Source organism: Halichoerus grypus, chromosome 9 (assembly GCF_964656455.1).
Source record: "Halichoerus grypus chromosome 9, mHalGry1.hap1.1, whole genome shotgun sequence".
Lineage (NCBI taxonomy): Eukaryota > Metazoa > Chordata > Mammalia > Carnivora > Phocidae > Halichoerus > Halichoerus grypus.
In genome coordinates this window covers 114,569,371-114,584,631 of record NC_135720.1, presented here as the reverse complement: position 1 = coordinate 114,584,631, position 15,261 = coordinate 114,569,371, and the positions used below count along the sequence as shown (strand labels likewise).

The 15,261-nt window shown below is 56.4% G+C and overlaps 1 protein-coding gene across 5 annotated transcripts in view; it reads left to right on the top strand.

Moving 5' to 3' along the window:
• Positions 1–15,261, top strand: part of ITPR3 (inositol 1,4,5-trisphosphate receptor type 3) — a 68,245-nt gene that overhangs the window by 14,991 nt on the left and 37,993 nt on the right. For all 5 annotated transcript variants that reach the window (XR_013441292.1, XM_078055475.1, XM_078055476.1 and 2 more), the window contains 5 exons: positions 467–537; positions 11,539–11,660; positions 13,445–13,531; positions 14,637–14,795; positions 14,998–15,096. Coding sequence is in view for 4 of the 5 variants with exons in the window: in XM_078055475.1 (XP_077911601.1) it covers positions 467–537; positions 11,539–11,660; positions 13,445–13,531; positions 14,637–14,795; positions 14,998–15,096 (538 nt within the window). In the remaining variant the exon portion in view is untranslated. The remainder of the gene's footprint in view (positions 1–466; positions 538–11,538; positions 11,661–13,444; positions 13,532–14,636; positions 14,796–14,997; positions 15,097–15,261) is intronic.

Below are 15,261 nucleotides of genomic sequence, written 5' to 3'. Positions count from 1 at the left end.
CTACTTATTTTTCTATGTATCTTTTATGTTCTGCTCTCTCTGTCTCTCCCTTCTACCCTGAGTCTCTCTGACTTTCTCTGTCTCTCTCAGTACTCTTCCCTTTCCTTCCTCCATTGCCCACTGCCCTTTCAGGTCTGGGCAACAGGGTCTCAGGGCTTTCCTGAGAGTTATATCCGCAGTGTGTGGCAGCCCAGACTGGAGGCAGACCCCCTCACAGGACAGCTCTAGCTCCATCCGGCAGTGGGCAGTGGTTGGGGGTGGGCTGGGTGTATCTCTGTGCTCCCCCATCCCTTTTAACAGTGGTGCCAGGAAAGGGAAAGACTTGATGGGCTGGGGGGAGTTTGACAGCAATGGAGAGGGGTTTTTTTGGAGGCCTCCCTGGTGCCCCAAATCCCTTGCCCCAAGGGAGGGACGCCTGGGGAGATGGTCTCTTCTCTCACACTGACTGGGCTGCCTTGTCCCTCAGGTTGGTGGATGACCGCTGTGTGGTGGAGCCCGCGGCGGGGGACCTGGACAACCCGCCTAAGAAGTTCCGAGGTAAGACCTCCATCCCCACACCAGCCTTCCTCCCAGGCTGCTGAGTCCTGGGCCTGGGACAGAACTCATTCAACCCCGTCCAGCGCCCGCGGGCCGGGTTGGACGAGGCGCTGCCCTGCAGCCCTCGCACTGCTCTCTGTGGGAGCCCCCATCGGCTCGCACTGCCGTCTTGGCACAGATGGCCTCTGCGTTCATTTTCTGGGGGACCGCACCCCATTTCTCAGGGGCGCACCCACTTCTGGCTGGGAGCCATTCTCCCCCCACCTCTCCACCAGCCACAAAGCCGCCTTTGTCTGCATGACAGAGCATTTTCTGAGGGAGCAGGGGAGGGAAGGGGAATTTCCTCAGGCTTTCGGAGGCCCGGGGTGAGGGTTCTTCCTTGTGCTTCCGTCTCTTCATCTGCGTGGTGAGGGGATTGGAACCCATGATCTCCGGGTCCCTTCTCCTGACCCCCACTGTGTTCCCAGCCCCGGGCCGGGCTGTGTGGATGACTTCGGCCCTAGGGGAGTTTGTGGAGCCCCAACCTGAGTGACCTTGGGCAAGGGCCTTGGCTCGGGGGCCTCGGCTCGCGGGGCCTCTGTGTCCTCTGTGGTCAGTGGGCTCCTCAGCCCCGTCCCACAGGCCCAGGGGCGTTGAGGGAATTAAATGCTGTCCTGCTGTCACCGTGCCCAGCCGGGGTAAGGTGTTACTGTTGTGATGACCTGGAGGCTGAGGCAGACAATCAGACAGATCCTGGGTGCGGTGGGCAGGGTGGGAGCAGGCAGGAACACGCCGGGCTGCTTCCACCTTGTCTGCCCATGTGGCTGCTCGTCTGGGGAGAGATTAGCTGGGATTGTCCTCGAGGGGGATCCTGGGAGGGAAGCGGGGTTTAAGATAATCCTGTGGCATCCCTGGCCGTCTGTCTGCCGGGGCCTTGCCCGTCCATGGGAGGGTGGAGGAGATGGGGGTGGGGGTGGGGCCTCCCAGCCCGCAGAGGGGCCCCACGCCGGCTGTTCTGCTTCTGTCACGGGCCTCTGTGTGGGGCTTTGTGTGGGGGTCTTAGGTCGGGCCGTGCCTGGATCTGTGGGAACAGCCTCTGGCACTGGACTTCCCTCACCTCCGTAGACCCCTTGGCCCTGCACTGTCGGGCCTCGCTGCCTCTCTCACCTCATCCCCTACCCCCTGCCTCCACCAGGGCAGGGTTCTGGTTGCTTTGTTCACTGTTTTATTTGTGCTGTCTGCCACGTAGTGGGGGCCTGGTACACATCTGAGGAATAAACGCAGGCGTCAGCCCCTCCTCAGGCTTCCTCCCGCCCCTGCCGCCCCTCTCAGGCCTGGCTGCTCTAGTTCCCATTGATGTGACCCGTCCAGAGTCCCTCAGTTGAATCCAGCCTCCAAGGCATTGGGCCCGGGCTTTAGGGGTTTCAGGGTGCTCGTGCGGGCCTCCTGCTTGGAGGCCCAGCTCTGACCATGCCTGCCCCCTGGGTGCTGAAGGCGGAGAGCAGGCCTGGGCCTCTCTCGAAGTAGGAGAGCTTTGAAGCCGCTGATGGAGGGGCAGATTTCCACTCTAGCTGGGGGATTTTGGTACATTCTTGGGAAGAAGTCAGTAAGGGTGAGGGTCCCCAGGGTGGGCTGAGCCAGGGCAGAGAGTGGACTGGGGCTGAAAAGGGAAGGGGTGTGCAGTCAGCTTTGTGGTGTGGCAGGTGGTGACAGGGAGGTGGGTGTGGCAGAGGAAGATTTGCCCTAGAGTTCCAGTGGACAGAGTTTGGGGCCAATTTTTGACAACAGAAAAGCCACTTAGTAGAACAAATGCTCCTTTGACTTCCATCCTCCTCTCCCGTTGCTCCTTCCCACTCTCTTCTTTCTCTTCCTCTCCATTTTCCCAAAGCCTGTGAGTGGGGCCCTCCCCAAGATCGGGGGGTTGACCCGTGGTCCCTCTCGGAGAGCTCTCAGCCAGCTCAGAGATGTGGAAGAGGGGACTCAGCCTCCAGCCTCCTCCCTGCCCTCTCTGCCCCAGATCCTGGCCTGTGGTGTCTTGATGAGGCAGGCAGAGGCCCCTCTGAACTCCCTGGGGCCCTATTTGGACCTGAGAAGAGCTGACCTTCTGGGACAGGACCAGGTCTCTGTGCCGCCCAGCAGCTGGTGGGTACAGTTGGAGTGTTAGAACTTGGGACAAGAGACATGGCCTCCAAATTCTTCATTTTGAGACAAGAGAAAAGAAAAGCAGAGCTTGGCCTCCCACCTGGGAGTCCTGGTTCTCTCCTGTAAACACCCTGGCACCGGAAGGAGGGCCCAGCAGGGGCGTGGGGGCTATGGCAGCATGTTAGAAGTGGGCTAGATGTTGTCAGAGATGGCTGTGTCCTGAGGCCCCCCGAGTGCTGTCCTGCCGTCCTGGGGTGGGCCCAGCCATTGCTGGGAACTCTGGCTTCTCCCTCTCTCCCGCTATAGTTGGGTGTCCTCACATGCTGACCCTGGAGGCCCCCAGGCTGAGCTGGCAAAGCCCAGTGAAGATCCCAGCCTGCCTATCAGCCCTGATTGGGTACTCGTTTGTGATTTCAGCTCTAGCCATCTTCTGAGGCCATTCCAAGCCCTGATACGTTCTGGGAATTCTTTCCTGAGTCTGCAGGGCCTGGGGAGGCCCAGGCTACTGGGCCCCCAATGTGTGGGGCACCGCATTCCAGCCCACCATCTCTGACCTCTGCTTCACCGTAGGAATCTTGGGGTTATGTGCTGCTGACCAGGCCCCGGGGTCTGGGCATGTTCCCTCCCATGAACCCTTTCTCTATCTCGTCTTCCGTGCGGGCCATGGGGAGACCCAGTGAAGGGCTTAGACAGCTCTCACCTCCCATTCTACCTTAGGGAAGCTCAGAGCCCATACCCCCAGTTATAGTGACCCCAGGAATGTACGTAGGGGCCACTTACCCACCCAGACTGGTGGCGGGGGGCGGTGCCGGGGTAGGAGGCCGATCAAGTGGCCTCCCTGTGTTTATATGTCTGGGTGCCCCCCAACTCCCCCAAGCCTATGCTTCTACTCTACCTGTCCCACCTTCCAAGCCCAGTTTATTGGGTTTTTGTTGTTGTTGTTGTTGTTATTAAGACATATTTCAACTCTACACAGAAGAGAGCTCTGTCAAATCCTTTTTGCCGTGTTCATTGCAGAACTTGTCATTTTTTAAAAAAGATTTTATTCATTTACCTTAATGAGAGAGAAAGAGAGAGCTCTTGTGCAGGCAGGGGGAGGAGCAGAGGGGGAGGGAGAGGGAGACAATCTCCAGCCGACTCTGCCCTGAGCACAGAGCCTGATGCGGGGCTCAGTCCCACATCCCACCACCCTGAGATCATGACCTGAGCCAAAACCAAGAGGTGGATGATCAACCGACCGAGTCACCCAGGCACCCCCAGACCTTGTCATTTTTAAAGCCTCTTATGCCTGTAGCTGAAGCCCTCTGGGTCTTCTCCCTGATCCCTTTCCTCTCCCTCCCTCTCCAGAGGCAAATACTCATCAGAAATTGGTATGTATTTCAGGAGCCTGTTTTTATACTTTTCCTATTAATCCATAGGGCCATAGTCACGAATGATACAGGGTATTACTCCCGTTTTTATAACCCCGTATATTAAAATCTTTCTGCACAGTTTTCGTTCTGCACCATTTTTGAGATTTCTCCACATTGACACATGTGACTCTAGTTCATCTGGTTAATTGCTATGTAATATTCCATTGGGTGAATAAACTGCAAGCCATTTATTGGTTCTCCTGTTGATGGACAGTTAGCTCTTCTCCAGCTTCTGACAGTTGCCGGCCATGCTGGGGTGAGCGTTCCCATCCATGTCTCCTTGGGCTCCCGGGCAAGAGTTTCCTGGGTGTGTTCCGAGGGAGGGGGAGTCCTGGTGCGAGGAAGCTCTTCTGAGCCTTCCTCCAGGGCTGTGCGAGCTCAACCCCCACAGACTGTGGGTGCGTCCCCCCTGCCTCCACATTCTTGCCACACTTGGGTCTGTCCCACTTAAATTTCTTCCAGCCTGTTGGGTGTGAAATGGCATCTCACTGTGGTTTTAATTTGCATTCCTCTGACGACTAGTGAGATGGAGCATCTTTTCGTATGTTTACTGGCCCCTTAAAATTTTGTTCTCATTCCCCTCACCCCCCCACCCCCCACCCCGTTTTATAAAAGTATTGCAAATACAGACTCCAGGTTCAAGGTGAAAGCCGTGGTGGCCCACCTCACCCTCTGGCACCTTCTGTCCCCCCTTTCCAGGGGCAACCATATAGAAAAACAGACTAGGTAATTTATTCATATGATTAAAACATCAAAACATTGTACAAATAGGTGGAGAGGGTCTGGTCCCACCTGCCTGGTGCCCCCCCACTCCCCTGCTCTATGATCATCCCTTCAGGTGACCACTTTCCTGAGTTCCTTACGCATCCCCCAGGGTTTGCAAATACGAACATATATTCAGGGCTTCCCCCCGCCCCCTTTTCTTACACAAAGGTAGCATTGTATATACGCTCTTCTGGTTTTTGTTGTTTTTACTTTATAAATCTTACTAAGGATCCTACTGGAGACCTTTTCATATTAGCATATAGAGATCTTGAGCTCTCTCTGTTTTTTCTTTCATTTAGATACCCATTTTTTGTTCCGTATCCTGGACAACTGTGTGAAAATAGTGTTTCTACAACTTAGCGCGTTTGAAACATTTAGAAAGTATTTATTTATTTTAAACTGTGGTAAAGATCTCTAACAGAAAGTTTCCCATCTTTAACCATTTTTAGGTGTACAGTTCAGTGGCATTAAGCAACTTGTCACTGATAGACAGCCACCGCCACCATCCAGCCGTAGGACTTTTGTCTTCCTGTAACACTGAAACTCTACGCCAGTTAAATAATCACCCCCGCCGCCCCCCTCCCCAACCACCATGCTACTTTCCATCTCCATCAATTTGACTATTCCAAGTACCCACACGAGTGGAATCATCCAGTATTTGTCCTTGCAACTGGCTTCTTTCACTTAGCATAATGGCCTCAAGGTTGACTCACATGTAGACTCACATAATGGCCTCAAGGTTGACTCTTAGGGCTGCAGAGCGTTCCGTTATGCGGCTCGCTTGGAATGTATTTCACCAGTCCCCTCTGATGGGCGCTTGGGCTCTTCCTAATCTCCCTCTTTCCCGATGCTGCTGCAGCGAAGACCCTAGTCCCTTGACATCTTGTACAAATGCTGGTGTGCTCTCGGAAGGTCGGACCGGCGGCAAGGTCGCCGAGTGGAGCGGCGGGGGAGGCTGAGATCAATGTCCTAGGAGAAGGCGGTCCCTTTGAGCTTTTCATTGTTTCTTCGGTGCTCCCAGGTCTTGCTTATTCCAGGAGGTTGTAGCTTCCCTGGGCCACTCCTCCTCTTCCTCTGCCCCATCTTCCCCAGGGCGCGGTCGCGATTCTCCATTGTCACCTGCATAAACCTGGGGGTCACGCATGGTTCCACCTTGGTTACTCGGCAGCCGGCAGCCCCCGCGCCCCTCCCTCTGCTGCCAGACGCACTTTCAGGTTTACATCAAGACCCAATATCCTTGCCTTCTCTTCTGGAACCACAAGGGAGTCTTCTGTGTTTTGTTCAGTAGGTTGAGTCTAAATGTTGAAAATGATGGGGCGCCAGGGTGGCTCAGTCGTTAAGCGTCTGCCTTCGGCTCAGGTCCCTGGGATGGAGCCCTGCATTGGGCTCCCTGATCGGCGGGAAGCCTGCTTCTCCCTCTCCCACTCCCTCTGCTTGTGTTCCCTCTCCCGCTGTGTCTCTCTCTCTCTGTCAAATAAATAAATAAAAAATCTTAAAAAAAAAAATAAATGTTGAAAATTATTAGAAGCAGATGTTTACACGATTTACACAGAGCTTGGACCTTACCGTGACTGTAGAACTTTATTCCCTGAGCTCTGTTCTCACCTTCAGTCTTCAGCACTGGTGCTTTTCAATCTTGTTGGAGCGGCAGAACTATTTGGGGTTTGGGGTGCCTTTATAGATGCATATCCCCCGCCCCCCACCTCCCCCACCCCCACCCCACCCTCGCTCCAGCCTGCTGAATAGATGCGGGACCTGGGATTTTTTTTTTTTTTTTTAAGATTTAATTAATTAATTTATTTTAAAGAGAAAGAGCACCAGCGGGGGGAGGGGCAGAGGGAGAGGGAGAGAGAATCTCAAGCAGACTCCCCGCTGAGCGCGGAGCCAGACATGGAGCTCGATCTCACAACGCTGAGATCATGACCTGAGCCGAAACCAACAGCTGGACGCTCAACCGACTGAGTCACCCAGGAGCCCTAGGAGTTTGTGTTTTTTAAAGCTCCCCCAGTGGCAGTGGCTTTTGAAGTGTTAGGGAACTGTAGTTTCAGGGAAGGTCACTGGACTTTGTTTACTATGTGAATATCTTCTTGTCTGCAGCCCCACAAGCCTTGTGCCCCGTCAGCAACAAGTGCATGTCCCCCAACACACACAGTCCTGACTGTTGGAAACCTCCCTGGGCCCGGTCTCCTGGCCACCCTCCCATCCTTCTTCCTCTCTGCCCTCCTGCCCTGGGGTTTGGTGAGAAGAAAGGTTCCAGCCCCTTCTGGGGTTCTGACAGGGCTGCCTTTGGGCCAAAAGCACCATAGAAGCATGGAGGTGTGCCACAAACATTGTAGAGGACTCAAGTCATTTATTCATTCAACAAACATTTCCTAACATGTACTATGGGCCAGGCTGTAAGGGAGGATCTGTGTGAGAGAGAAAAAGACAAATTCGACAAGTCCTAGGGAGTCGGTTTCCAAGACAGAGATAGAAGATTTGGGAGCTGGGAGGGGTCACGTCTGGTTTCCTTCCCAGTCCTGGGATGCTCCAGAGCAGTGTGTTTCATTCAAACACAGTCTCTGACCCATTAGTGGCTGTGGGAAATCCCTTTAGTGGGGCTCCACCATCCTTTAAAGACCAGAATAGAATTTGAATGCATCACCATAGTAGGGGTCGTTCCTATTTCATTCATTCTTCCTTCAACTCCTTCCTTCCTGTTAAATGAGTTCAGTGAGTTTTAAATGTGGTTATTGAAGCTTTCTTATTTCTAGAGATTCTATTTCGTTCTTTTTCAGTCTGTGATGTTACTCTTTATAGTTTCCTCTTCTCTGCAGGGATCCTCAAGCTTTCATGGATTTAAGCAGGGTAGGCATACTGTTCTACAGACGTTGTCTGTGCCTGGAGTCTCTTCCTGTCTGTTTCTACTGTCTGTTTGGTGGGTTGGTTCTCTCTCATGACAACTAGTTCCCGAGACTTCCTGGCTAGCTTTGACTGTATGTTTGCCATTGCATTTGAAAAATTTGGTATGAGTGGTTGTGGACCAGGAGGAAGGTACCTTCCTCCAGAGAGGGTGTGCATATCCTGTTACCAGACCCCTGGGGCTCCACCTGTCCAAGACTGCCTGAAGCCAGACTCGGATCGGGGTTTCCTGCACCATCCAGGGGATTCCAACAGGGCTCTAGTTTCTGGAAGGGGCTGTTCTGCCTCGGGTTCAGCCTTCACTTGGGGGTGTAGTCCTTTGGGGTCCCAGCTTACTGAACGGAGGGTCTCCTGATAGACTCCTACCTTCCATGGGCCTGGCCTTGGATTTCTGCCTCCTGTCACCTGATGAAGCCATCCACATAAAAAGTCCGTTTTCTGGGGCGCCTGGGTGGCTCAGTCGTTAAGCGTCTGCCTTCGGCTCAGGTCATGATTCCAGGGTCCTGGGATCGAGCCCCGCGTTGGGCTCCTTGCTCAGCGGGAAGCCTGCTTCTCCCTCTCCCACTCCCCCTGCTTGTGTTCCCTCTTTCGCTGTGTCTCTCTCTTTCGAATAAATAAATAAAATCTTAAAAAAAAAAAAAAGCCTGTTTTCTGGAATCAGTGAATATCCTCAGGGTGAAAGTAGCTTGGGTGTTTCTATATCTTTCTAACTTCCCTTTGATCCTCGGCTCGGGCCCAGGAATTCTTCACTATTTTGTCAGTTCTTTCAGAAGTCTTAAAATAATATCCATTTGAAAAATCCGGTTGTGTGAGTTGTTTTCTGGTTGGGTTGGTCAAAAGATATTATAACCATGGTTCTCAGCCCCGTCAGAGCCTGCCCTGCGTACCAGGGACAGAAGCAAGCCCCCATGTTGTTTCATGAAATGGTGATCCAGAAATGTCTTTCGGTGAGTCAGTTCAGAAAAGCTTGAGAATTTCTGCTCTAGCGTGACCTGGGGCAGCATCTCTCTTTCCTTCTGTTCTCCTTTCTGGATTGGGAGTGGTGGGGTGGGGGTGCAGGGAGACCAGGGAGCTCACGATCCCCCAGGCCTGTGGGCTCCAGGCTCACTCAGACCCAGGGTCCTGGCCCGCCCCCTCCCTTCCCAGCTCGCCAGACCCACAGTGTGACTTGCTGCTCTCACTTCACTGTCCCCTCCACGTGGCGCCCTCTTGCCCTTCCCTCCACCTGCAGTGCCTCATCCCTCTCCTCCCTCCTTGGCTATAAATTCGGGCCCCATCTCATCCACACGGGAGAGGCGTTTCTAGATTCATGCGTTCATCCGGCAGGAATTCGCTGAGCCCCGGGCTGGGCGCTGGGGACACGGTGATAAGCCCCACGTGGCCCTGCCCACCTGCAGATGAGCCTGTCAGAACCAGAGCGTGCTTTAATATTAATAAGTGGAATTCAAAAATAATACAACCGATGCATATCTATATTTATGTCAAATAAAATGGGGGGTAAGAGCCAGGTTCTGAGGGAGCCTGGAGCTGGGGGGGGGAGGGAGCAAGGCCAATATAATGTCCTAAGGGCGAGAAAAAAGAGACATAAAAGGAAAGCAATTTCTAATGAAGTAATACCCATCTCAGAAGTGGATGTCGGGCACAACTAGAAGGCCCAAGGACACAGTCGGAGCTTGCCTGTGAATCATGACTAGGGCAACCACAAACACAAGCATCTGGCACGGCCGCCAGTGATGCGTTCTCCGAAACAGGGAAAAAAAAAAAAAAAAGAAAAAGAAAAAAACAACTCCTGGTAAAGTTTGAACAACACAAAGGACAACACAGATTCCCTCAGCTTATATCTGAGTTGCATTCCTGAAAAATTCCCTGTTTGCTAAAACCAGGCAAAAAACCCTTTGTGTTTCTGTGTGTCGCTCTGGGCCCAGAGCACTGCCCGCAGCAGTCCACCCGTGAGTGTGTGGCAGGATGTTCCCGCGGGAGTCTTGCTGGATGATCCTCATGGTGCCGGTGTCCAGCATCCCTGTCCTGCCCACTAAATGCCGGCTGTTACCTCTCTCGGGACCACCCCCCTCCCCCGCTTGGCCAAACAATCTCTGGCGTGGGTCACTGCTCTGACCGGCTGGGAACCGGTGGCCTTGAGGTGGTAAGCGGGGGGCCTGGGGAGCCCTGGGAGCGCCAGCCCAGCCTGAAGAAGCAGGAGGACTTCTTGGAGGGGGTGACACCTGAGCTTCTTCTTGAGGGCTAAGCAGATCCTTGTGAAGACCTACTCTGTCCAACAAAATGAGTGCTTGTTTCCAGAAGCGATGCCCGCTCCTGCTGGTGGTGTCAAGGTGGGCCAGGCAGGGCAGGCCTTGGTGACCCTATCCACTTACGGAATTGCTATTTCCCCCGTTCTCGTCAAGGAAGTTCTGTCTTCTCTGAACTTTGACTCACTCAGTCTCTCTTCTGGATGGCACCAGGGGGCTGCGTGCTCATGGACTGGATAGAAAATCCAGTTTTGCCTTTGTTGTTTTTTTTTTTTTTTAAGATTTTATTAATTTATTTGAGACAGAGAGAAAGAGAGAGGGCACAAGTGGGGAGGAGGGTCAGAGGGAGAGGGAGAAGGAGAAGCAGACTCTCTGCTGAGCAGGGACCCCGATGCGGGGCTCAATCCTAGGACCCTGGGATCATGAGCTGAGCTGAGGGCAGACGCTTAACCGACGGAGCCACCCAGGAGCCCCCAGCTTTACTTCTAGTTCCTGGTGGCTGGATGACCAGCTTTGACCAGAGCGGGCACCTAGCCTTCCTTTGGAGGGCAGACGGAAAGGGCCAAAAGGAAGGGCGCCTCAGCATAGCCATCCGCCCTCCTGGGCGCCGTGTGGCTGGAGCCTGCGCAGGCATGGAGGCCCAGCCCTGCAGCATGAGGGGGGTCTTGGAGGCCACGAGCCTGACCCCTTGTCCAGGCTGTGATTCCCTCCTGTGATGGGGAACTCATTGCCTCGCAGCGTTTTAGCCCATGCCATTGGCAACCCGGCCCAGCCACTTGAGCCAGCCCTTCACCGTGACCCAGAATCCTCCATCCCCTCCTGCCACACTTCAGAATAGGATTTTTCAACTCATGCTTCCTTCGGATAAGTAGAAACATCGGCACCCTCTCTGGAGTTTGGGCTTACGAAAATCATAGGTGTTTTGTCTGCTTTCCAAAATAAAAATCGGAATAGTGAATTTTGTTTGTGGAATTTTGAGGGGCCCAGTCTTAGGTCAAGTTCCCTGGAAGCAGAGCCTATGGAGGAGGGGTCTCCGGAGCACAGAGTGAGGGAGGCCTGCTCATTCAGGGCGGAGGAAGAGCCAAGCAAGGATGTGGTTTCAGGGCGATGCTGCCGGCAGCTGGGGAGTGACCAGCACCTCACAGAGGTCACCTCCAGAGGCCAGACAATTCTGAGCTGCTTCTGGGGGGCCGGGGGGGGGGGATGTAACTTCCCAGGCATCTGTGGGCGAGATGGCAGTGGGTCAGAGAAGGATGCAGGTATTAGCTTTCAGCCACCAATGTCCACAAAAGTGGGCACAGACGGGGCATGGGTGGGGGTCCAAAGGCCTCTGGTAAATCTCTCATGGGGAAGAGGGCATGTGTCTGCCTCCCAGGTGAGATCCTGCCCTCACGCCTTCTCCCAAGTTCTTCGGTGTTCTTCCAACCACTACCTCTCCACCCAAGTGGGGCAGGAGGGTGGGGAGGGATGGAGAGAGCGGAGGTGGGATTTGGGGGCCGGGTGGCAGGCCGAGCGCCGCACGAACTGATCGCCCCTCCTTTGCCTCCCTCCCACAGACTGCCTCTTCAAGGTGTGTCCCATGAACCGCTACTCGGCCCAGAAGCAGTACTGGAAGGCCAAACAGACCAAGCAGGACAAGGAGAAGATCGCCGACGTGGTGCTGCTCCAGAAGTTGCAGGTGGGAATGTGCGTCAGGGATCCGGGTGCATGCAGGGGGGTGCTGCTTATCAGAGCCAAAGGGGCCCTGTGGCTGAGTCCAAATCAGTGAATGAGGTAAGAGAGGGGAAGTAGAGTGCCTTCCCAGTGATCCACTCGTCTGTATGACCCTTTGTGCCAGTTAGAAGGAGGTGCTCCTTCCTCCAGGCTGGTGTAGCCCTCTGCCCAGGGCACATGGCTCAGTGAGTGAAATGTGGACTAGATTTCAGCTCCCACCCAGCCCTTCAGCTGGACACCATGGTGCAGTGAACAACCTGTACAGCTGCCCATGGAGTTACCAGTAGTTCCTGGTGACAGTGGTTCCAGGGAACCTGACTTGAGAACCAGTCTTAACCTCCCCCCTCATTTTATAGAGTTGGACCCTGGGGCCCTTAGAGGGGGCTGGGCTGTCCATGCTTATCCAGTGAGTTTGTGGTAGGGCCTGAATGGCCCCCGGTCTCTGAGCCACCTTGGGCTCCTTGGACACCTGGACAGTGCACAATGTAAGGGCCTGGGTGGTTACTCGTGGGCCTCTTGGGGGCAGTGGCTCAGTTGACATCCTAGATAATCCTCCCTGGACAGACCTCAGGGCCTCAAGCCCAGTCCTCATGAAGAAGAAAGTAGGAGGCTTTGGCTGTGCTCAGCAGCTTTGCAGCCTGTTTCTGAGGCCCTCCCTCAGGCCTGGTGCGCCTCTCCCTGTCGTGTAGACCTTGCTTCCTCGTGTTCCCTTCCCTGAGGAGGTGGGTGTGAAATGGGGGAAGGGCGGGCCTCACCCCAGAGCTGTGAACTGGGCTGGAAAGAGAGGGTTGGAGGGTGGACTGCCTGAGCTCTGTTATAAGTACCCCATCTTTCTTCCTGGACTGGGGGCTGTCACAGGCGTCCTTCCTGCTGCTGACGCAGGCCAAGGCTGAACTGGGGATCTGGCCTGGGTGTAGGGTGTTTCCGTGTGTGCAGACACACACACATGTGGTCATATCGTCACACACTGTAGGTTTGTGGGAAGTCATGTGGTACGGGGCGAGTTTCCCTAACAGCCACCCCCGCCCCAGCCTCAGTCATGAGACCTGGGTAATGGGGCAGAGGGGCCAGTACTTTCAGGGAGTGCCAGTCTGATGGAGGAGACAGAGCCCTGTTTCCAGGAACCCCCAATCTGATGGAGGAGATAGTCAGTCTGTCCTTAGGCAGCTTCCAGGCTGGCTAATGTGATAGAAGTGCCTGAAAAGGATCCGTAATGGGAAGCCAACCGAACCCTGAGGGCCACTCGGGTAGGATCTGTCAGAGCTGGATGTGGCCCACCAGTGAGGGCTCCCTGAAGGCGGTGTCTAGGAACCCATACAGTTTTGGGAGGAGGCGGGGGAGGAGGAAGAGGAGGAAGGAGCACCAGGCACATCTGTCAGGGTTTGGGCTGGGGCAGGGGTCCTGTGTTGGGGCATCAGGACTCTGCTATGATGGGGGTAGTGAGGCACAGCTTAGGTTGTCTGCTGGCCGTGTCAAAGGGCATAGGGAGCTCAAGGGCCTGCTGGCATGTCCCCTCCCGAGGAGGTGGGCGGGGAGGGGCAGGGGATCGGGGTTCCCCTGGGCTGCGTATTCCACACTCTGAGTATCAGTCCCTCATCAACAGAGGGGGAGGGGATAGGCCACATGGCCTCTGGGGGGGTCACCCTGGGTACAGTGCCAGGAGGCACGCACGTGTGGGGTAGGGGACGTGGCCCCGCAAGGCTGCTCCGTCCGAGCCTGCCTTCCACCTGTCTGCGTGCGTCCGTACAGCATGCAGCCCAGATGGAGCAGAAGCAGAACGACACGGAGAACAAGAAGGTGCACGGGGACGTGGTGAAGTACGGCAGTGTGATCCAGGTGAGACCCACTGACATCGCCCCCTGGAGACGCTGGGCTGGTGTGGGGGTGGGCAGCAGTTGGCATGCCCTCTGGGGCTTGTGTCCCCAGCGGGTGGCCCGGGGACTGTCTCCGTGACTGCATATCTGCTTCTGTGTGTGCCTCCTGCTGGGTGGCCCGAGTAGCTGTGCCTATGGGCAGGTTCTCGGCACACTGGTCACCAGCACAGATCCTGGAGTCCGAGTTCCAATCTTGGCTCTGGGACCTCGGGTGCCTCTGTTTCCCCATCTGTAAAATCAGGCCGGTGATAGTACTTCCTTTTTGGTCGTTGTAAGATGACATGAATTAATACAAAGTATTTAAAAATGCTGGCTTCTTCTTTTGTGACCACCCGGGTGCCTGACTGGGGGCGTGTGGCTGCGCGTGTCTCAATTTGTGTGTTTATGTCTGTGTATCTGACACTGCAGGTGTGTCCCGTTGTGACCAAGGTCCAGTGGGCCCCCCAGAGCCCCCCTCCCTACCGGGCTGGCCTCGGGGGGCCTGGAGCCCTCACCCGCACCCCGCCCACCCCCCAGAGCCCCCCTCCCTGCTGGGCTGGCCTTGGGGGGCCTGGAGCCCTCACCCACCCCCCCCGCCCCCCCCGCCCCCCCTGTCCCCCAGAGCCTGCCTCCCTGCTGGGCTGGCCTCGGGGGGCCTGGCGCCGTCACCCGCCCCCCCCGCCCCCCAGAGCCCACCTCCCTGCTGGGCTGGCCTCGGGGGGCCCGGTGCCCTCACCCACACCCCGCCCGCCCCCCAGAGCCCCCCTCCCTGCTGGGCTGGCCTTGGGGGGCCTGACGCCCTCACCCGCGCCCCCCACCCCCCAGAGGCCCGTCCCTGCTGGGCTGGCCTCGGAGGGCCCGTCGCCCTCACCCGCACCACACCCGCCCCCCAGAGCCCCCTCCCTGCTGGGCTGGCCTCAGGGGGCCCGGCACCGTCACCCGCACCCCGCCTGCCCCCCAGAGCCCCCTCCCTGCTGGGCTGGCCTCGGGGGGCCTGGTGCCCTCACCCCCCTGCCCCCCCAGAGCCCCCCTCCCTGCTGGGCTGGCCTCGGGGGGGCCCAGAGCCCTCACCCGCGCCCTGCCCGCAGCTTCTGCACATGAAGAGCAACAAGTACCTGACGGTGAACAAGCGGCTTCCGGCCCTGCTGGAGAAGAACGCCATGCGGGTGACTCTGGACGGAACGGGCAACGAGGGCTCCTGGCTCTTCATCCAGCCCTTCTGGAAGCTGCGGAGCAACGGCGACAATGTAAGGACCGGCCCGGGGTGGAGGGGCCGGCTGGGGGGGGGGGCGGGCGGTCAGGCTGCGGCTCCAGAGCGGCTTCTATAGGGTCTCTGATGTGGGGACTGGCTGAGGTCGTGCGCATTTCTGAGAGGGGCAGACTGAGATCAGAGAGAGGCCTACAGGCCTGGCCCTTCCCATCTGCGCCCTGTTCTGCCCGCGCCCGTAGGTGGTGGTGGGGGACAAGGTGATCCTGAATCCTGTCAACGCGGGGCAGCCTCTGCACGCCAGCAACTATGAGCTCAGTGACAACGCGGGCTGCAAGGAGGTGAGTGGCTGCCGGGGCCCCTGGGGCAGCTGGGCTGGGGCGGGGGGGGGGGGAGGCGGCGGGGGGGACGGCTGGCTGAGAGAAGACACCTCCTCATGCTCTGAGGGGAGCTGGGCTGGTCCGCCCCTCACCCCGGGCCTTTCCCCCCAGCCTCCAACCGCTGGG